Below are 22,466 nucleotides of genomic sequence, written 5' to 3' on the forward strand. Positions count from 1 at the left end.
CATCACTGTTTCTAGACACTGCTGATCTCTATTTTTGTGATTCCTGCGACTTTTGCCGGAGAGGCTTCTTCCAAATATGACCTTAATAAAGATTTCCCAAAGATCGTTTTCCTGCTGTAAACAGCCTGATCCAGAGGATCAACCTGAGGAAGCGGCGGGACTCGCTCATCCTAGGGGGTGTTATTGGGATCTGTACCATCCTGTTGCTGCTGTATGCGTTCCATTGATGGGACATCTGCAGGGACTCTTGACAACCACCACTTTCACGCCCTGGTCTGGAATAAGGAAACGTCTGAGGGAGAAGTTGACTGTCTTGATAATTAGCCTGACCAGCAGGATGAATGCAAGGCTGACAGTGATGGACTCTGTGACATGGTCAGGTTGAGCTGAAGCCACAGTTTTTCTGTGCTGTCTTTTCTAACACATTTTTCTGTTTTTAATTAAAAAACACCAAAAAGGTTTTCAGTTGCTTTTGTCTCCTAGGAGGCAAGTAAACCAATCAAAAACAGAGTTTTCTGTGTTTCCGTGATAGTGTTGAAGCCTGATAACAAGCCGAGTCTTACAGCTGGGCTCTTTAGAAAACCAGGTTTCTACATCCAAAGACTGCTTTTCTTTTAGCCACCAGATTGGATTGTGAATAAAAATAATTCTTGTCCTCTTATTTTACACTCATAATGAGAAATCGCAAGTTCTTTCTCGATAATCTGTGCTATAGATTTCTACTCTGTCTCCTCAACTCTGTTGATATTTCAGGAAAATTCTGTTTTTCATAGATTCTTTGAGATGCTGTTGGACCAACTTCAGCACGTTTGAGGTTGTCTGAAATGGAGATCACTGTAAAACTGTCTTTTTTTTTCTTTTAAATTACAAGTACACTGGGGTTAATTGTATTGCTGGAAAAACATCAAGAATGACAGTCTCGTATTTAAGGCACCAGTCATTGTTTCCATTTTTAAAAAATTCTTCCCTTGGATTAATATTTTCTACTGAAAAGAAGTGAAATCTCAGTTCCACTAGGATAAAAGAAACGAATCGCCAGTGTCCGTCAGTGCGCCCACTGCTCCTCATCATACCAGCAGTGACACTGGTAACTGAGGAAGGGAACTGCTCAGTTTCTAATGTGATCTATTCAAAAAGCCACATATAAAAAGGCATTGAGGGCTCACTGTCCAGAGAATTCCATTTGTAAATGCTCCACAATGTATGGGCAAAAGTTTAAGGACTACTGCCTGATGTACCAGGAGTCCCGTGTTCTGTGAAAATCTGTTCATTCCAAATCTGGTAAGCATTTCCCAACATCTGGAGAATGGTTTCACTGTTGAGGGTGCATGTGGCAGAATCTGTCTCTGCCCCTGTGTTCTGTTACCATCCCTGGACAGTGACAGATTTTAAACCAGCCACCAGAATTATTTCTGAGTTAACCATTTCTTAGTTTCTGTAAATTCATGACTTGTCTTACTGAACTACAGCCTGGTTTGTAGACTTCCAGCATCTACACTGCTGCTCTTCACTATTGGAATTCACTGTGGTATTCATAGTATTGGCTTCAGTCCGAGCCACAGGGAATAAAAGGATATCAGCATGTAGTTCTCAGCTACATCATGGTATATAGATGCTGTTATTCAGGTGAACTTGCTCATGGGTGGACTAACACCTGGTTTGGTACAGAGACTGAGAAGTTTTTCATTTTGGTGTCAAAGTTTTGTTACATTATGGGTGTGAAGGGCATTTGATATATTTTTCTTAACTATGGGGTTTATTTTTCTAAATATGGGTTGATTGACTGTTCATCGATTCAGGGTACCCTTAAAAGAAAAGTTTTCCCATTGTGAACCTTAAAGGATCAGGGAAGTAAGTTCATGGATTAAATTCTCTGTTGGGAGAACAAAACTTTTCTCCCCTGACACTTTATTATCTTTGATTTTTCAAAGGGCCTTGATTGGTGGTTGTGTCTCGGTTAGAATTTATGGGGCTTTGCTATGTAGTTGACATTTATAAAATCTGAAGTATCATAAATAAAGTTATTTATTTAATTATACTACCAGTCTTTTTTACTGGTCTGATTCTTTGTTGCATTCATTAAAGCTGATTGTGTGAGAGTGAACTGGGACACAAGCTAGTCTAGCTCACTGCAGCCAAGCAAACAAACCAGGTTGATGGCTGATGGGCCTTTCCATTAGGGTTTTGCTTATGTGAAGTAATGGAATTAAGTTGGTTATTTTCTTTTTAAAAATAAACCGGTTCTTCCAAGGAAGTTAAAGGCTTGGTGTAGATGTTGGTGTCAGATAGGTCTGACTAACCTCCCCATGCAGCAGCCCATAGTGAGATGACCAAGGGCCACATGTAGACAGCTAGGCCAGTGCTTTTTCCTCTTAGGGTTTCTTTGCAGAAAGAAACCTCCAGCAAGGGAAGAGAGGTGTGTGTCCACAGGAAGGGGCTCCATGTGGATCCCATGAAGGGATTTGAGCTCTTTTAGCTCCATGTCATTTAACTTTTTTGTTGAACCACCTTGGCTTTCTCTCCTTTTTTGCTGTCCTCCTGATGGACCAGTTGCCAGATTCAGAGGCTAACAGTTAGTTACTTGTTAATGCTAGTCTCAGCCAGGAGGTCAGAAGGAATTTTTTACTTCTGGATCCATATGTTGCCTCTTAGGGGAAGTTATGCCCCCTCAACTATTGTCTTACTATAATGAATCTTTCCTTTTTGATCCTTTTAAGTAACCACTCAAAACTTTTCATTTCACTGAAAAAATAGGAAAAACCATGACAATAGGGCTGGGTGCAGTGACTCACGCCTGTAATCTTAGCACTTTGGGAGGCCAAGGCAGGCGGATCGTTTGAGGCCAGGAGTTTGAGACCAGCCTGGTCAACATAGCAAGACTCTGTCTCTACAAAAAAAATTAAAAGATTAGCCTGGCATGATGGGGAGTGCCTGTGTCCTAGCTCACAGCTACTGAGGCTGAGGCCAGAGGATCACTTGAGCCCAGGAGTTCAAGCCTTCAGTGAGCCATGATTGCACCACTGCACTGCAGCCTGGATGACAGAGTAAGACCCTGTTTCAAAAAAAAAAAAAAGAAAAGAAAAGAAAAAAGACATGGCAATGAAAAGGCAGGAAATTCCAAAAGACGTATTTCTGACATTTTGTTTTAATGTGTACTGATGACTCTAGTAAAAATGTTTAATGAATTCACCACTCAAGTTCAAACTCAGATCCAAGTGCTTTAGCTCATCTATCCTGGCAATCTCTACATTCTTGTCAATTCTTATTAATGATGCTGGAGGACTCCCTGTAATCTGCATTGCTCACCTTTTCTCTCTCTCATTTTAGAAAGGGGCTTTCCTTCTCTATGATTCCCCTGTCTTTTTCTGTACTGCCTGGTACTCAGATCAGGCATGAAAGAAAATGGAGACAGGTGATGAGAGGAGATACCATGAGGGCAAAATCCTTATACCCGGAACCAAATAATACTTTAGCTCTTTCATACTGAGTGTGAATACATCCGAATAGTAAAAGATACTGAGCCTTTCGATGCAGTGGCTCTTGGCCTCTATGGAATTCAGGCACCTTGGGTTTGCATTCCCACTATTAATTTTCTGTTTCACTGTTAGTGATCTCAACCTGATGAAAATGACTTTAAAGAACTGGACTAGCCTTTTGGTTTCTGATACCTCATTTGATCATTTGTCAGGTACGATTTTTGGAAATGGATTGAGTTTTCTAACTTGGAAGATTTAAGTTGTTGGGAATAACTGGCCATGTCTAGTGTTACAGTGAATTTTATGGCAAATGTAACTAAAGAACAAATGGATTCTGCTCAGAAAGTTAGAATCATTGTGTTCCACTCTCCTGTTAGGTTAAGGGTTGTTTACCCTGGTCTCCAAAAAGATGCAGAACTTTTCATCACGGTCTTAATAAACTAATCTTGTTTCTTCCTTTATAAACCTGCGTACTCTTAGGTTTTGTAGGCAAAAAGAAACTGAGGGAGGAGCAAGTAAATTTTGAGGAGTTTAGTGGATAAGAAGCCCAAAGCTGAACCATGCATGGTCTTGAGGGATCTTTCTCGTTTTCTCTGTACCTGAGAGCTCACTTTAATATCAAGTGTTTGCATCCATTCCCACCCTGTTAGCTCTTAAGGAGGAGGAAAATCAATTCCAACTAGACTTTCCTGTGATGGAAGATGTTTCCTCTTGAAAAAATGCCAATACAGATTTTTAAAACCTATTATTTTCCAAATGCACTTTGTAAGTTTTTGCTTTTAAAATAGCTTCTTGGAACCAATTTTATTGTATTTGTACTTAATTTTTGTTCTCATCTAAATGTGCATTTTCTGACTGTATAGAAGAAGCTTTGGTATGTAATTTAATAATAAATTAGAAATCTAAATGATTGCATTTGTGGTTGTTTATATTGAAACAGTAACCATCAAGGTAGTTTGGGGATAGAGATTATGATATCTTTGGTGTTGATAAGTGTTTCTCATGATGTCCTGAAACCCAGGATGAAATAATACAGGTGCTGAAAAGCTGTCACGTGTCATTCAGAAACCATCATATGAACAGTCCACTAGTATTTTAGCCCTAGAAGTGAAGGGGAATCTCTTATCAACTTGAAACTTCAGGAGGCATGACGGGAATCTAAAATTGTAGAATTTGGCTGGGTGCAGTGGCTCACACCTGTAATCCCAGCAGTTTGAGAGGCCGAGGCAGGAGGATTGCTTGAGACCAGGAGTTCAAGACCAGCCTGGGCAACATAGCAAAGAACTTGTCTCTACAAAAACTAAAATTAGCCATTCATGGTGGTGTGCACCTATAGTCCCAGCTACTCGGGAGGCTGAGGTGGGAGGATCATGAGCCCAGGAGGTGAAGGCTGCAGTAAGCAATGATTGTGCCACTGTACTCCAGCCTGGGTGACAGAGACCCTGTCTCAAAAATAAATTAATTTTTAAAAAATAGTATACTGCTGGGCTTTAGTACATTAGTTGTGCAACCAGCACCACTGTCTAATTTTAGAACTTTGCGATTAATCCAGCCAGTGTGTCAATTCCTCCTCTATAAAATGGTGATAAGGATGGCTACCATAATTGTACCCTGATTATATTGTCAGGGTTATGTGAGGAAATGCTCATAAGCATCTCAGCAAAGCCAGGGGTGCAGGACTGACCTGACATAAGAGAGATCTTTGGGTTTGTCCTAATAGTGAGAAACCGGGCCTCTTTAGCCTCTTTCGTTCCCTCTTGCTGATGTGGTAGAGGAGAACATTCAAGAGGTGATCAGCAGACATCCTTACCTTTGATAAAGGCAACTAAGAGGGGAAATGTAAGTTAGGTTCTCTGTAGATAGACAGATGGAACCCAGCAATCAGTTTAACCAGCCTCCAAGCGGCTCTGATGCACACCAAAGGTGGAGAACCACTATCCTTGAGTGTCACGCTCTACAGGTACACACATTCTATTTAGTCATTCCATTCTAGACCGATTGCTTTTATTTTTAGTTGGGAACTGTTACAAATTGTGCTGCTCTGGACATTCTCAAACATGGGTTTTGGGACACACATGTACACTTTTCTGTTGATTATACCTAGGAATAAGATTGTTGGATTGTAGGTGATGCACATACTCAGTTTTAAGATACGTTGTCAAGACAGTTTTCCAAAGCAATTGTGCCAATGCCTATGCCTACCAGTAATGTGTGAATATTCCATTTCCTTCACATCCTCAGCAACACTTAATGATGCCAGTCGAAATTTGCATTTCCCTGATGGCTAATGAAGTTGGGCATTTTTACATACTCACTAGCTATTAGGATATCTTTCTTTATGTAATATCCCTTCAGATGTTTGCATATTGATTAATCGGACTGTTTTTCCAGTTAATTTTTCCTTTGTTGGATAAATACGTTGCAAATATACCATCCCATTCTGTGACTTGTCGTTTACTTTCTTTCCTCTTTTTTTTTTTTTTTTTTGAGACAGTCTCACTCTATCACCCAGGCTGGAGTACAGTGGTGTGATCTTGGCTCACTGCAACCTCCGCCTCCCGAATTCAAGCAATTTTTCCTGCTTCAGCCTCCCCAGTAGCTGGGATTACAGGCGTGTGCCACCTCGTCCAGCTAATTTTTTTGTGTTTTCAGCAGAGATTGGTTTTCACCATGTTGGCCAGGCTGCTTTCGAACTCCTGACCTCAAATGATCCGCCTGCCTCAGCCTCCCAAAGTGTTGGGATTACAAGCATGAGCCACTGCACCCAGCCATACTTTCTTTTTTCTTTTTTTTTTTGAGATGGAGTCTTGCTCTGTCACCCAGGCTGGAGTGCAGTGGCGTGATCTCAGCTTACTGCAACCTCTATCTCCTGGGTTCAAGCGATTCTCATGCCTCAGCCTCCCAAGTAGCTGGAATTACAGGTGCGGGCCACCACACCCAGCTGATTTTTGTATTTTTGGTAGAGATGGGATTTTACCATGTTGGTCAGGCTGGTCCCGCCCACCTCGGCTTTCCAAAGTGCTGGGATTACAGGCATGAGCCACCATGCCCTGCCTTATTCTACTTTTTAATGGTGGTTTTGATGAAGTTCTTAATTTTAATGTAACTCAATTTATCCATTTTTTTCCTTCGTGGCTAGTGTTTTTATATCTTGTTAAGGAATCTGCCTGCCTCCAATGCCATGAAGATATTCTCCCAAGTTTTTTGTTTTTTCCTAGAAGCTGTATTATTTTGCTTTTCAATTTAGAGCTACAAATATTCTGCAACTGATTGCTATATATGATTTGAGGCAGGGGTCAAGATTCATTTTTCTATATGGATATGCAGTTGATCCAGCACCATTTGACAAGGTCATCCTTTCTTCACTGCACTGGAGCACCAGCTTTGTCATGAGTGAAGCAATTGTCTAGGTGGGAGTCTTTTTCTGGATGTTTCATTTCTTTTCCATTGGTCTGTTTCTCTACCCTTGAGAAAATACCACTCTATCTTAATTACTGTAATTTTACAATAAGTCCTGATACCAGGTAGTACAGGTCCTGCGGGTTTGTTCTGTTTCCTCAAGGTTGTCTTGGCTATTCTTGGTCTTTTGCATTTTTATATAAATTACAGAATTACTTTGTCAGCTTCCAAGAAAAACTTGCCAGATTTTGATTGGTATTATACTAAATATGTAGATCAATTGGAGGAGAATGAACATCATTAACAATGTTGACTCTTTCGGTTCATGTCATGATATTTCCCTCCACTTATTTCAGTCCTGTTAATATTTTAGTACTGCTCCACCTGTCTGCCCTCCAGGCTGGTGCTGGCCTCTGGGATGGACGAACTTTGGGTACACTTGGAGAAAGAACTCCAGATGTCACCTCCTACCCTCCATGGTTCTCTCCTTGACTGTGGCAAGGAGAGGTGGTGAAGGGAAGAGACCAAATAGGAGTCAGAGGAAGGGAGGCTGCAGTAACCCACTGCACCTTGGTACAGGGTCCTGTGCTGGAGATGATTAAGTATGTAAGGAAAAAATCACAAGGCTGGTTACAGTCATACTGGGTAGCAGACAATGGGATGTAAAGGAGAAAGAAGCCTGGACACTTTGGCAAGAGGAGAGCTTAGTATGTGTGGATTGGACAGGACTGGTCCTAAAACTCCCTTCATCACAAAAAAGCTGCATGCCCCTGGAGAAGATTCCCCTCATTGGGCCTCTTTCCTCACCGTGAAATGAGAGGACTTGGACCTGATGCTCTGGATGCTTCCTTCAGCTCTGCCACTAGAACACAGGTACTGATGGAAGATGATGGCAAGAAGCTAGATTGAGTGTAAGTGTCTTGCCCTTTGCCCTGTCCCTCCAGGTGTAGTCTTTGAACTCTAACCATCCATGCATTCTTCCTTTCCACAGAACAGGTCCCTGTTTCAGGCTAACTTCATCCTGCTGGATGGAATTCCAGCCAATGTGATCCAAAGAGGGAAGCAGTACCAGGCTGCAGCCCTCGTCATGGTGAAGATGGAGCCTTCTGGGAAGCTGCTACCCATGGTCATCCAGGTGAGGGCCCTGGACCTCCCTGCCAACTCTTTGCTCTGTTCATTTTAACCTCTGCTCCCAGGGACCCAGCCTCCTGGCTCTTGGCTCCCAAAGCTACCCCCACTGAGCGGGTCTACCTTGTGTTCAGTCACCCAGTGATTGCTTGCTGTCTTTTCCTGACCTTCCTCACCTGGAACTACCTTCTGAGAGTCATAACGGCATCTCTTTGTTCTCATCCTGAGGCTACTCAACCTCTTTGTGACCTTTGAATCTACTGAATATTCCCTCTTGAACATGTTTTCTCCTTTTGGTTTTTATGATTTTTTTTCACTCCTATTGTTCACACAGTGAGTGGACAGGAATTGTCAGTTCTCATACATCCAGCTTCTCCTTCTCATTCTGCTGTCCTGACTCAGACCCTCATGACATTTCTCCCAAAGCACTGTTAACCTTACTTGGCTTCCTTCTACCATTCTCTCCTGCACTTAACCTATCATTGCATTCACAGGGCACCACAGATAGTGAGAGGCAGGTTGGAGGGGTCTTCATTCTTCCTACTACTTGGAAGGCAATAATCTTACATTAGCCATATGTTTCCCCCAGAACACCAGCATAGCGTCATCCATATGGGGGAGAGGTGAATAAATGCTTAATTCTTCCTCCTTCTGGCTCCCGCCTCCCAGCTTCAGCTCTCCCACCCCAATACTGTTCCTGCCCTCAGATCCTCTGCTTGCCTGGCTCCTGGCCAAATCCTGGATCTGAAACTCAGATTCCAACTGCACAAGCTCCGATACTATTTGCTGAACACTCATCTGGTAGCTGAAGTCATTGCTGTCGTCACCATAATGTGCCTCCCACGTTTGCACCCTGTCTTCAAGGTACAAGCTCTACCACTCTCCATGTCCCAAAGCAACAACCCAACAGCTGCCTAGTTTTTAAGAAATCTAAGGCACCTGGGACAACATGTAAACAGAGCTGCTTGAAATTTCACAAACATCCATATGATATTGCAGCAAAGAATCTTCATGGCAATTTGTAAATGGAGGCAAGAGGAGGAGACAGATAATTGAGCCAGGGCCTTCAGCCTTATGATTGTATTTTTAATGTCTAAATTAATTTAATGTAAACTAATTATAGACTCACAGGCAGTTGTTAGAAATATTAAAGAGATCCCAGGTATCCCATTAGGTCAAGTCACTTAGCATTTATCCAGTACATGTTGTAGGGTGGTTCTCTGAAATTCTCTAGCAATGGGTCTCGAGTAGAGTAGGAAAACAAAAATAATAAGCAAAAGTGTTGCGTCTGCACTGGGAGATTTATCATTTATCATGAAAGACAGGCAGTACATGTGAGAAAAAACCAGAAAACAGTATCTGTGACACGGTTTGGATGTCTGTCCCTCCCATTCTCTTGTTGAAGTGTAATCCCTAATGTTGGATGTGGGGCCTGGTGGAAGGTGTTTGGATCATGGCTTCATGCTGTCCTCCCAATAACGAGTGAGTTCTCACTCTGAGTTCACACAAGATCTGGTTGTTCGAGTATGGTGCCTCCCCTCTCTCTCTTGCTCCTGCTCTCCTGCTCCCTCTCTCCATGTGACATGCCTGCTGTACTCCCCCTTCACCCTCCACCATGATTGAAAGTTTCCTGAAGCCTCACTAGAAGCTAAGCAGATGCCAACATGCTTCCTATACAGTCTGCAGAACCAGGAGGCACTTAAACCTCTTTTCTTAGTAAATTATTCAGTCTCAGATAATCCCTCCGTAGTGATGCAGAACAGACTAACACAATCTGGAAACAGAGTTTGAGATGAAGAGAAATAGCTGTAATCACTATAGTATCTATGGAGAATGTTCCACCACTAGTGGGGAGTCTTTAGGTAGAAGACCAAAGGGCAAGGCGAGCAGCCCAGCGGGTTTCTCATACCTGACCAAGGAGAGAGGTAGATAAAGACATTAGCATGGCAGTGACAGGTGGATGGAAGAGAAAAATCAAATACGTGGTGATGGGGGAAGAGTAGCTGCAGCATGCCTGTGTCCAAGATGGAATGGAGAACTTCTGTTGGAGATGGAAGCTCCTTATCACCTAGGAGCCTACAGGGGGCATGTTGTACTTCCCTAGAAATACTGACATTTTATAAAACAGTGAGTCTAGTATCTATTGCCAGGCAGAAAGCAGCATAATAAAACTTGGGCTTGCTTAAACATGTTTTCAAAATCTTTATGACATTTTATATATAGGAAAAGGGAGCAAAATGATATAAGCTTATGAACCAGAGCAGTTGTCAGAAACAGTAAAGTCAGGAGAGGGAGGCAGTTTGGGGGACAAAGATGAGGTGTTCTGTTTTAGAGGCATGGAGTTCGAAGAGTTGGCAAGAGATGCAAGTGAGCGCCTGGCAGGCAGGACAGCTGGATTGTGTTTCTGCTGCTGGTCACCACCTCCACCCCCAAATCTGGCTGTTACTAGTTGTGGTGCCTCTGGGTCTGAGAGAACATAGATAAGACAGGCAGTAATATGGAATCTTAGATTTGATTGCCTTCATGCTGTCTTTGCCTCACCATCCGATGCCCAGGTTGAATAGGTTAAGGCCACCCTCACAGCTCAGAATCCCTCTTCACTAGTTCAGCCCCCTGTACACCCGTCTCCCTCACATAACCATTTCCTCCCATGGCAGACAGCTGAGTTGTTGTCAAGACACAAAGGAGGGCTAAGCCTGCAAATATAAGTTACCTGTGCAGGCTGTGGACTCAGACTGTTGGAGTCCGAGTCCTCAGTCCTTAACAGGTATGTGTTTCAGGGTCCTCATCTCTGAATGGAGATAACAGAATTTACATTGTGAGGTTGTTAAGGGATTAAATGACAGGACAGACAGCGTGACTCAGGATGAGTTGGAGAGATGTGTGAGTTCTTCCTATTACTATGTAGCAATATGTTGTTATTGTTTATCCTTGGGTATGTTGTTGTTATTTTTTATTTATTTTTTTTACCTTCAGCCAACTCACTCCATGTTGTTTTTATTAGTTGCTTTCCTTGGGTATCTGCCCACCTCATCTGGACTTTGGGTTTTCTGTGACATTCACCATCTTTCCATGGAGTTTTCCAGGTTCAAGCCAATGCGAGCTGCTTTGATATCTTTGCCTCAAGAGTATTCTTTGGGCCGGTCCCGTGTGTCTGGCATTAAAGACCTTAGATAGATGCCAACAGCATAAACCCTGCATATGAACCAGTTGAAAATGAAGACAAAATAGTTCTTTTTTTGTATTTTTAGAGACAGGGTATTGCTCTGTCACCTAGGCTGGAGTGAAGTGGCACAATCACAGCTCACTGCAGCTTCAGTTTCCTGGGCTCAAGGGATCCTCCTGCCTCAGTCTCCTGAGTAGCTTAGTCTATAGGCATACACCACTACACCTGTGTACCTGGCTAATTTTTAACTTTAATTAGGGACAGAGGCTTGCTGTGTTCCCTAGGCTGGTCTCGAACTTCTGGCCTCAAGTGATCCTCTGCCTTGGCTTCCCAAAGTACTGGGATTATAGGTGTGAGCCACCATGTTTGGCACCAAATAGGTTAGGAATAAAAGAAATGAATATGAGAATCAGGGACCCCTTTTTTAAAGGTCAAAGAAAAGCAGGAAAGAGGAAACCTAATAGTATCTAACTGGGGCCAGGGAAGATTTGGTGAGAATAGCTTGGCTTTGCTCCACGAATTCTGACTGAAGGCACCATACTCAACACCACTTCAATATAAACAATAAGAGTGGGATGATCAGAGATTGGAGGAACAGCTTTGAAAATAAGCAGAGGCTAGTTTAAGCTATAAGGGTGTGAATGATAGAGGAGGTATAAAAAAAATCAAAAGTTGAGGGGCTGATTCTTAAAGGGCACCTGTACTCAAGGTGGAAATAATAGAGGTAATGATGACAGCTGCTATTTGAGGACTTGTGTACCTGAGGCACTGTGCTAAAAATGCTCTCTCTACATCACAGACATAAACATCACCACAGTGCCTGAAATAAGAGACCTGGTTATCACCTCCCACTGACAGATAAGGAGATCAACATTCAGAGAGTTTATTACATTGCCAATATCAAAGCTAGAGGTGAGCATGGACTCAAATCCAGGTCAGTCTGACTCCAGGGCACGACGCACAGGGAAGTCGGAGAGCGTGAGCGAGCGGGAGCGTGAGTGTCAGGGCAGCAGGAGACCAGCCTGTCAAGGCAACAGCAGTGAGGAAAGCATCGAGAGGAGAAGACTCCGTGCTATGTGACGGGCCCTACCAGGAAAGAGCCAAGCATGGTCTCCACCAACCACCCCTCCAATCTCCTCCTTGCCAGCTCCTGATCCCCCTTATCTACTACATCATGGAAACCAACACCTGGACCTGACCCCAACGTATCTCCGAAGGTGGAGTATTTGCTACGAGGCCACCTAATCATCCAACAATCTCTGTCCTGCCAGCTTCAAGATCTCCCAGACCAACCTGTGTGAACGTCCTGAACCTTAAGCCCCTGAGCCCTATCCCTTTTATAGCCATGACTTTAAATATGAAAACCCCATCTGTGAACCCCCTTTATATATGTCCTCATTCTCCAGCTGTGCCTCCGTCCCTCAAGACCTGTCATCTCTTGTGTCCCAGGCAGTGAGCACAGGTGGAGGGGGCCATGTGCAGTTGTTCCATCAGGCAGCGGCTCAGCTGACCTGCTGCTCCCTCTGTCGTCCTGATGACCTGGCTGCCCATGGCCTGCTGGGACTCCCATGTGCTCTCCATGACCATGATGCTTTAGGCCCTGGGAGATTATTGCCCGGTGGGTGAGGGGGAGCTGAGAAGTGGGGCATGGTGGGGAGGAGGGGAGCTCTGGCCTGAGGCCAGCATGGGGCAAAAAGCAAAGTGAAAATGAGAAGGTCCAGACAGGAGGAGCAGAGAACTCAATCATGGGGAGAGACGAGGAAGAGTGAGGACACAGTGGGTGGTTCTGAAAATGAGGAGACTGGGATGGGGCAGAGAGAGGAGGTGAGGGGAGCTGTCGGGGGAGACAGAGGTCTGGGACAAAACAGGATTTTGTGAGGAAGCATGGCAGCAACTGTGGGAATTCCTGGAACTAAGGACCCACATCTCCTTCCACGAGACACTAATGTGTTTAGAGGGTTGGGGATGTCCTGAAGGCATGTCTTGTGAGGTCTCTCCAGATACACTGAAAGCGTTGGGCAGATGTCACAGAAAGAGGAGGACAGGTCAGAAGCCGGGCCTCCTGCTCTCTGAGGCTCAGGTGCCTTCTCCCCTGGGCAGGTGTGTGGAGATCGTCCACCTCTTCTACCAAAGGGATGATATGGTGAGGGTGGATGCTGAGCTGCAGGCCTGGCATCAGGAGATCATGGAGGTGGGGCTGTGCCAGGACCAGGACTGAGTTAAGATCCGTCTCAGAGACTGGAGCTCCTAGGAGACTCTGCCAGGGACCCTTCCCAGTGCTGCCCTTCTGGGGACAGGACCCCAGCCTCTCATCACACCCCCCTCCCTCCACCCAGGAAAGCATCTGCATCCCATTCCCACCTCCCCAGACTCAGGATAGTTCTAGAGACCTGAGGACCGTCCTCCTCGGAGACCCTGGCCATCAACCCCTACCCCCACCCCACCCCAGTCACAGATGCCCCTGAGCTGCCATATCCTCGGGCCCAACAAGGCTGGAGCCACAGCCATGAGAGGGTCTGCCAGTCCCTGCTGGAGCTCATGTTCTCACTTCACGTTTGCTTTTTACCTAAGGATGCAAACAGGGAGATTTTCCCTTCCAAAGCCCAGAGTGACCCACCTTGGCTTTCCCTCCCTTCGCCTCCTGCCTGCTACTGTCCAGCACACATGAAGGGCCCAGGCCTGCTGCACCCCCACGGCAGTGCAGGGCCAGCTGTATATGCTTTGGCTTCAACCTGAACTCAATGCCCTGATGCTTGGGTCAGTTTCTTTGGGTCAGCCCCTTCCCTAGGATCTAGTTGCTACCTTTTGTCCCTGCCCACTGCATTTTTATTGATGCAGAAGAACTAGCCCTTCTTGGGCCCTTCCCAGGTTTGTTTTCCTCTCTCTCACACACATGGGCCAGCCGGGATTGTTTCAAGTCATCCTTCAGCTCCTCTCCCTTCATCCTTCAGAGCAACACCTTGAGTCCCACCCTTTGCCTCTGTGGAAAAATGCAAACACCCACTGGCCAGGCCCTGGGGATACCCATATCAATAAACCCCCTGCCTTAAAGGGGAGTCTCGCCCTGGAGGACCTGGGGCTACACCACCCTACCTATCCCACCCCACCCTTTGGGTCCTTCAAGAACCAAACTTTCTCCAGATTTTTTAAAATTTTATTATTTTTATTTATTTCTGAGATAGAGTCTTGCTCTGTTGCCCAGGCTAGAGTGGCATGGCATGATCTTGGCTCACTGCAACCTCCACCCGGGTTCAAGCGATTCTTCTGCCTCAGCCTTCCGAGTAGCTGGGATTACAGGCATCCGCCTGTAATTTTTATATTTTTAGTAGAGATGGGGTTTCACCATCTTGGCCAGGCTGGTCTGGAACTCCTGACCTCGTGATCCACCCGCCTTGGCTTCCCAAGTGCTAGAAGTTACAGGCATGTGCCACCGCGTCCAGCCACTTTCTCGAGTTTTCTAGGTTCTTTCTTTTAGGCAACCCGTGCCCCAAAAGAACATTATTTCTCTCCTTGGCTCTCATCTCCTCATGAAATAGCCACATTAGAGAATGTACAATACATATTTACATATAAGCTTTAACCTCTCATTCCTCATTTCTCTTGTGCCATATTTAATACTCTTTTTACCTCACCATTCTCTCATCACCTGAGGAAAAAGCAATGTGATGAAATTTAACTTTCATTTTAAGTTCAGGGGTACACATGCAGGTTTGTTATATAGGTAAACTTTTGTCACAGGGGTTTGTTGTACAGATGATTTTGTCACCCAGGTATTAAGTCTAGCGCCCATTAGTTATTTTTCCTGATCCTCTCCCTCCTCCCACCCTCTGCCTTCCTGTAGGCCCCAGTGTCTATTGTTCCCCTCTATGTGTCCATGTGTTCTTGTCATTTAGCTCCCACTTATAAGTATTTGTTTTTTTTGTTCCTGCATTAGTTTGCTAAGGATTGTGGCCTCCATCTCCATTCATGTTCCTGGAAAGGACGTGATCTTGTTCTTTTTTACAGCTGCATAGTAGTCCGTGGTGTATCTGTACCACATTTTCTTTATTCAGTCTACCATTGATACGCATTTAGGATGATTCCATGTCTTTGCTATTGTGAATAGAGCTGCAGTGAACATAGGCATGCATGTGTCTTTATGATGGAAAGATTTATATTCCTTTGGGTATATACCCAGCAATGGGGTTGCTGGGTCAAATGGTATTTCTTTTGTTAGGTCTTTGAGGAATTGCTGCACTGTCTTCCACAGTGTATAAGCTTTCTTTTTTTCTCCACAACCTTGCCACCATCTGTTATTTTTTGACTTTTTAATAATAGCCATTCTGACTGGTGTGAGATGGTATCTCATTGTAGTTTCGATTTGCATTACTCTAATGATCATTGATGTTGAGCTTTTTTTCATATGATTGTTGGCTGCATGTTTTGTCTTATTTTGAAAAGTGTCTGTTCATGTCCTTTGCCCACTTTTTAATGGGGTTGCTTTTTACTTATAAATTTAAGTTCCTTGTAGATGCTAGGCATTAGATCTTTGTCAGATGCGTAGTTTGCAAAAATTTTCTCCCATTCTGTAGGTTGTCTGTTCACTCTATTAATAGTTTCTTTTGCCATGCAGAGGCTCTTTAGTTTAATTAGATCCTGTTTGTCAATTTTTACTTTTGTTGCAATTGCTTTGGTGTCTTCATCATGAAATCTTTGCCCATTCCTATGTCCAGAATGGTATTGCCTAGGTTATCTTCCAGGGTTGTTATAGTTTGGGATTTTACATTTAAGTCTTTAATTCGTCTTGAGTAAATTTTTGTATATGGTATAAGGAAGAGATCAGTTTCAATCTTCTGCCTATGGCTGGCAAATTGTCCCAGCATCAGCCAAGTGGTTTTTTCATCCCTGCTATATTCAATCCAAATGTATTTAACCATGGAACAATTATTTTTATTTTACTGTAATATTTTACTAAACAAATACTGTCATTTAAAAGGAGTATTTAACAGAGCATGCATGTCAGACTTATTCGAGGAAATTTGAAAGCAAATACATATGTACGTCTCTCAGCTTCCATTGATAGGGGTAGAAGAAGGAAGTAAATGATATCAAAGACACTTAGAAAGTATCTGTGAAACCAGCAATTCCAATGAAATCTAGGTAACAGTAATGGCACAGTCCTGACACATGAATTACAAAATTGCATGGGATTTCAAATGGTAGCACTTAGGTGATGATCCTTTAAATGAAAAATTGCTACCCAATTTTACTATATTTTACTCAGATTTCTTTCCTTTGTGTCTATCATCTAAAATACAAACCAATATAAGCCACTACAATATACATATGATTAATAAGGTAGACCTTCCAGTCTATAACGGCAAGGATCAGTGTTTTGAATAGTAAAGAGCAAAGTGGCTAATATTTCTCACTTATCACTTGAGGGATCTTGGTTCATGCGCGTTCTATAGGACTTATCTTTCTCTACATTGTTCATTTTCAACTAGGAATGAGTGTTGTTTATTGAGATTTAAAATTTTTCTTTTAAGGACTAGGATGGTCCTCTTTTTGACTAAGTGACCTTGAGCAAGCTATTTAATCTCTGAGTTCTGGTTTCCTTATATCTAAAATGGATGTAATACATGCCCCCACCACACACATTCAGATTTTTGAGACCAAATAAATAATGAACGTGACATTGTTGAAGTGTGGGTAGTACAGTCGGCGTAAGATGATTGCTATCATATGCCCCACTCTACAAAAACTACCTCCCCAATAAGCATGTGGAATAGCAGAGCCCAGGCCCTGCCACATGATGGAAGTCATTAAATTCTCTGAGGCAAATCTCACATGTAAATTGAGGGGAATGGAATAGCTGATTTCCAGTTTCCTTACTGTCTTTGACATGAGTCTAGGACCTCTCTATTTCTCTACATTATAATCCAGATACCTAAAACCACTGCCTAAAACCTCCTGGGAATAGGAGGCATGCTTTTGTATTTTTTTTTTTAAATTTATTATACTTTATGTTATGTTCTAGGGTACATGTGCACAACGTGCAGGTTTGTTACGTAGGTATACATGTGCCATGTTGGTGTGCTACACCCATTAACTCATCATTTACATTAGGTATATCTCCTAATGCAATCCCTCCCCTTCCCTGCACCCCTTCCCTGCACCCACAGGAAGTGATGTTCCACTTCCTGTGTCCAAATGTTCTCATTGTTCAATTCCCATCTATGAGTGAGAACATGCGGTGTTTGGATTTCTGTTCTTGCGATAGTTTGCTGAGAATGATGGTTTCCAGCTGCATCTGTGTCCCTACAAAGGACATGAGCTCATCCTTTTTTATGGCTGCACAGTATTCTATGGTGTATATGTGCCACATTTTCTTAATCCAGTCTGTCATTGATGGACATTTGGGTTGGTTCCAAGTCTTTGCTATTGTGAATAGTGCTTCAATAAACATATGTGTGCATGTGTCTTTACAGCAGCATGATTTATAATCCTTTGGGTATATACCCAGTAATGGGATGGCTGGGTCAAATGGTATTTCTAGTTCTAAATCCTTGAGGAATCGCCACACTATCTTCCACAATAGTTGAACTAGTTTACAGTCCCACCAACAGTGTAAAAGTGTTCCTATTTCTCCACATCCTCTCCAGCACCTGTTGTTTCCTGACTTTTTAATGATTGCCATTCTAACTGGTGTGAGATGGTATCGCATTGTGGTTTTGATTTGCATTTCTCTGATGGTCAGTGATGATGAGCATTTTTTCATGTGTTTGTTGGCTGCATAAATGTCTTCTTTTGAGAAGTGTCTGTTCATATCCTTTGCCCACTTTTTGATGGGGTTGTTTTTTTCTTGTAAATTTGAGTTCTTTGTAGATTCTGGATATTAGCCCTTTGTCAGATGCATAGATTGCAAAAATTTTCTCCCATTCTGTAGGTTGCCTGTTCACTCTGATGGTGGTTTTTTTTTGCTGTGCAGAGGCTCTTTAGTTTAATTAGATCCCATTTGTCCATTTTGGCTTTTGTTGCCATTGCTTTTGGTATTTTAGACATGAAGTCCTGGCCCATGCCTATGGCCTGAATGGTATTGCCTAGGTTTTCTTCTAGGGTTTTTATGGTTTTAGGTCTAACATTAGTCTCTAATCCATCTTGAATTAATTTTTGTATAAGGTGTAAGGAAGGGTTCCAGTTTCAGCTTTCTACTTATGGCTAGCCAGTTTTCCCAACACCACTTATTAAATAGGGAATCCTTTTCCCATTTCTTGTTTTTGTCAGGTTTGTCAAAGATCAGATGGTTGTAGATGTGTGGTATTATTTCTGAGGGCTCTGTTCTGTTCCATTGGTCTATATCTCTGTTTTGGTACCAGTATCATGCTGTTTTGGTTACTGTAGCCTTGTAGTATAGTTTGAAGTCAGGTAGCGTGATGCCTCCAGCTTTGTTCTTTTGGCTTAGGATTGACTTGGAAATGCGGGCTCTTTTTTGGTTCCGTATGAACTTTAGTTTTCTCCAAGTCTGTGAAGAAAGTCATTGGTAGCTTAATGGGGATGGCATTAAATCTATAAATTACCATGGGCAGTATGGCCATTTTCACAATATTGATTCTTCCTGTCCATGAGCATGGAATGTTCTTCCATTTGTTTGTGTCCTCTTTTATTTCCTTGAGCAGTGGTTTGTAGTTCTCCTTGAAGAAGTCCTTCACATCCCTTGTAAGTTGGATTCCTAGGTATTTTATTCCCTTTGAAGCAATTGTGAATGGGAGTTCACTCATGATTTGGCTCTCTGTTTATCTGTTATTAGTGTATAAGAATGTTTGTGATTTTTGCACATTGATTTTGTATCCTGAGACTTTGCTGAAGTTGCTTATCAGCTTAAGGAGATTTTGGGCTGAGACAAGACTGCTGAAGTTGCTTATCAGCTTAAGGAGATTTTGGGCTGAGACGATGGGGTTTTCTAAATGTACAATCATGTCATCTGCAAATAGGGACAATTTGACTTCCTCTTTTCCTAATTGAATACACTTTATTTATTTCTTTCTCCTGCCTGTTTGTCCTGGCCAGAACTTCCAACACTATGTTGAATAGGAGTGGTGAGAGAGGGCATCCCTGTCTTGTGCCAGTTTTCAAAGGGAATGCTTCCAGTTTTTGTCCATTCAGTATGATATTGGCTGTGGGTTTGTCATAAATAGCTCTTATTATTTTCAGATACGTTCTATCAATACCGAATTTATTGAGAATTTTTAGCATGAAGGGCTGTTGAATTTTGTCAAAGGCCTTTTCTGCATCTGTTGAGATAATCATGTGGTTTTTGTCTTTGGTTCTATTTATATGCTGGATTACATTTATTGATTTGTGTATATTGAACCAGCCTTGCATCCCAGGGATGAAGCCTACTTGATCATGGTGGATAAGCTTTTTGATGTGCTGCTGAATTGTTTGCCGGTATTTTATTGAGGATTTTTGCATAGATGTTCATCAGGGATATTGGTCTAAAATTCTCTTTTTTTTGTTGTGTCTCTGCCAGGCTTTAGTATCAGGATGATGTTGCCCTCAAAATGAGGTAGGGAGGATTCCCTCTTTTTCTATTGATTGTAGTAGTTTCAGGAGGAATGGTACCAGCTCCTCCTTGTACCTTTGGTAGAATTTGACTGTGGATTCATCTAGTCCTGGACTTTTTTTGGTTGGTAGGCTATTAATTATTGCCTCAATTTCAGAGCCTGTTATTGGTCTATTCAGGTATTCAACTTCTTCATGGTTTAGTCTTGGGAGAGTGTATGTGTCCAGGAATTTATCCAATTCTTCTAGGTTTTCTGGTTTATTTGCGTAGAGGTGTTTATAGTATTCTCTGATGGTAGTTTGTATTTCTGTGGGGTTGGTAGTGATATCCCCTTTATCATTTTTTATTGAATCTATTTGATTCTTCTCTCTTTTCTTCTTTATTAGTCTTGCTAGCGGTCTATCAATTTTGTTGATCTTTTCAAAAAACCAACTCCTGGATTCATTGATTTTTTGAAGGGTTTTTTTGTGTCTCTATCTCCTTCAGTTCTGCTCTGATCTTAGTTATTTCTTGCCTTCTGCTAGCTTTTGAATGTGTTTGCTCTTGCTTCTCTAGTTCTTTTAATTGTGATGTTAGGGTGTTAATTTTAGATCTTTCCCACTTTCTCTTGTGGGCATTTAGTGCTATATAAATTTCCCTCTACACACTGCTTTAAATGTGTCCCAGAGATTCTGGTATGTTGTGTCTTTTTTCTCATTGGTTTCAAAGACCATCTTTATTTCTGCCTTCATTTTGTTATGTGCCCAGTAGTCATTCAGGAGCAAGTTCTTCAGTTTCCATGTATTTGTGCGGTTTTGATTCAGTTTCTTAATCCTGAGTTCTAGTTTGATTGCACTGTGGTCTGAGAGACAGTTTGTAATAATTTCTCTTCTTTTACATTTGCTGAGGAATGCTTTACTTCCAACTATGTGGTCAATTTTGGAATAAGTGAGATGTGGTGCTGAGAAGAATGTATATTTTGTTTTTTTGGAGTGGAGAGCTCTGTAGATGTCTGCTAGGTCTGCTTGGTGCAGAGCTGAGTTCAATTCCTGGATATCCTTGTTAACTTTCTGTCTCGTTGATCTATCTAATGTTGATATTGGGATGTTAAAGTCACCCATTATTATTGTGTGGGAGTCTAAGTCTCTTTCTAGGTCTCTAAAGACTTGCTTTATGAATCTGAGTGCTCCTGTATTGGGTGCATGTATATTTAGGATAGTTAACTCTTCTTGTTGAATTGATCCCTTTACCATTATGTAATGGCCTTCTTTGTCTCTTTTGATCTTGGTGGTTTAAAGTCTGTTTTATCAGAGACTAGGATTGCAACCCCTGCCTTTTTTTGTTTTCCATTTGCTTGGTAGATCTTCCTCATTCTCTTTGTTTTGAGCCTATGTGTGTCTGTGCACATGAGATGGGTCTCCTGAATACAGCACACTTGGGTCTTGACTCTTTATCCAATTTGCCAGTCTGTGTCTTTTTTTTTTTTTTTTTTTTTTTTTGAGAAGGAGTCTTGCTCTGTCGCCCAGTCTGGAGTGCAGTGGCGTGATCTCGGCTCACTGCAAGCTCCGCCTCCCAGGTTCATTCCATGCTCCTGGCTCAGCCTCCGGAATAGCTGGGACTACAGGTGCCCGCCACCACGCCCAGCTAATTTTTCGTATTTTTTTAGTAGAGACGGGGTTCACCATGTTAGCCAGGATGGTCTTGATCTCCTGACCTTGTGATCCGCCCGTCTCGGCCTCCCAAAGTGCTGGGATTACAGGCTTGAGCCACCGCGCCCCGCCAGTCTGTGTCTTTTAATTGGAGCATTTAGCCCATTTACATTTAAGGTTAATATTGTTATGTGTGAACTTGATCCTGTCATTATGATGTTAGCTGGTTATTTTGCTCGTTGGTGGATGCAGTTTCTTCCTAACATCAATGGTCTTACATTTTGGCATGTTTTGCAATGGCTAGTACCGGTTGTTCCTTTAGTGCTTCCTTCAGGAGCTCTTGCAGGGCAGGCCTGGTGGTGACAAAATCTCTCAGCATTTACTTGTCTGTAAAGGATTTTATTTGTCCTTCACTTATGAAACTTAGTTTGGCTGGATATGAAATTCTGGGATGAAAATTCTTTTTTTTAAGAATGTTGAATATTGTCCCCCACTGTCTTCTGGCTTGTAGAGTTTCTGCCGAGAGATCTGCTGTTAGTCTGATGGGCTTCTCTTTGTGGGTAATCCGACCTTTCTGTCTGGCTGCCCTTAACATTTTTTTCCTTCATTTCAACTTTGGTGAATCTGACAATTATGTGTCTTGGAGTTTCTCTTCTCGAGGAGTATCTTTGTGGTGTTCTCTGTATTTCCTGAATTTGAATGTTGCCCTGCCTTGCTAGGTTGGGGAAGTTCTCCTGGATAATATCCTGAAGAGTGTTTTCCAAGTTGGTACCATTCTCCCCGTCACTTTCAGGTACACCAATCAGACGCAGATTTGGTGTTTTCACATAATCCCATATTTCTTGGAGGCTTTGTTCGTTTCTTTTTACTCTTTTTTCTTTAAACTTCTCTTCTTGCTTCGTTTCATTCATTTGATCTTCAATCACTGATACCCTTTCTTCCAGTTGATTGAATCGGTTACTGAAGCTTGTGCGTTTGTCATGTAGTTCTCGTGCCATGGTTTTTAGCTCTATCAGGTCGTTTAAGGACTTCTCTACATTGGTTATTCTAGTTAGCCATTCGTCTAATCTTTTTTCAAGGTTTTTAGCTTCTTTGCAATGGGTTCGAACTTCCTGCTTTAGCTC

General features: G+C 42.6%; 1 protein-coding gene and 1 long non-coding RNA gene across 12 annotated transcripts in view; both read left to right on the forward strand.

Annotated features, from left to right (window-relative positions):
• GOSR1 (golgi SNAP receptor complex member 1) overlaps positions 1–4,383 on the forward strand; it is a 52,785-nt gene extending 48,402 nt beyond the window's left edge. For 8 of the 10 annotated variants that reach the window (XM_065531163.1, XM_065531164.1, XM_015438137.3 and 5 more), the window contains one exon: positions 103–4,383. In XM_065531163.1, coding sequence (XP_065387235.1) covers positions 103–227 — 125 coding nt within the window. In that variant the 3' untranslated portion in view covers positions 228–4,383. Of the gene's footprint in view, positions 1–15 lie in introns of all 10 variants that reach the window. The other 2 variants (XM_015438134.4, XM_065531160.2) reach the window with 1 other exon arrangement.
• A 1,693-nt stretch (positions 4,384–6,076) lies between these two features.
• LOC135967617 (uncharacterized) lies at positions 6,077–13,388 on the forward strand. 2 transcript variants are annotated; one of them, XR_010581767.2, is made up of 4 exons: positions 7,249–7,786; positions 7,867–8,010; positions 11,969–12,386; positions 13,270–13,388. It is a non-coding gene; the product is annotated as an uncharacterized lncRNA (long non-coding RNA). The 2 variants fall into 2 exon arrangements; XR_012425486.1 differs by lacking the exon at positions 13,270–13,388 and having other exon boundaries at positions 6,077–7,786; positions 11,969–12,551.
• The last annotated feature ends 9,078 nt before the right edge of the window (positions 13,389–22,466 follow it).

This window comes from Macaca fascicularis, chromosome 16 (genome assembly GCF_037993035.2).
Source record: "Macaca fascicularis isolate 582-1 chromosome 16, T2T-MFA8v1.1".
NCBI classification, from domain to species: Eukaryota; Metazoa; Chordata; class Mammalia; order Primates; family Cercopithecidae; genus Macaca; species Macaca fascicularis.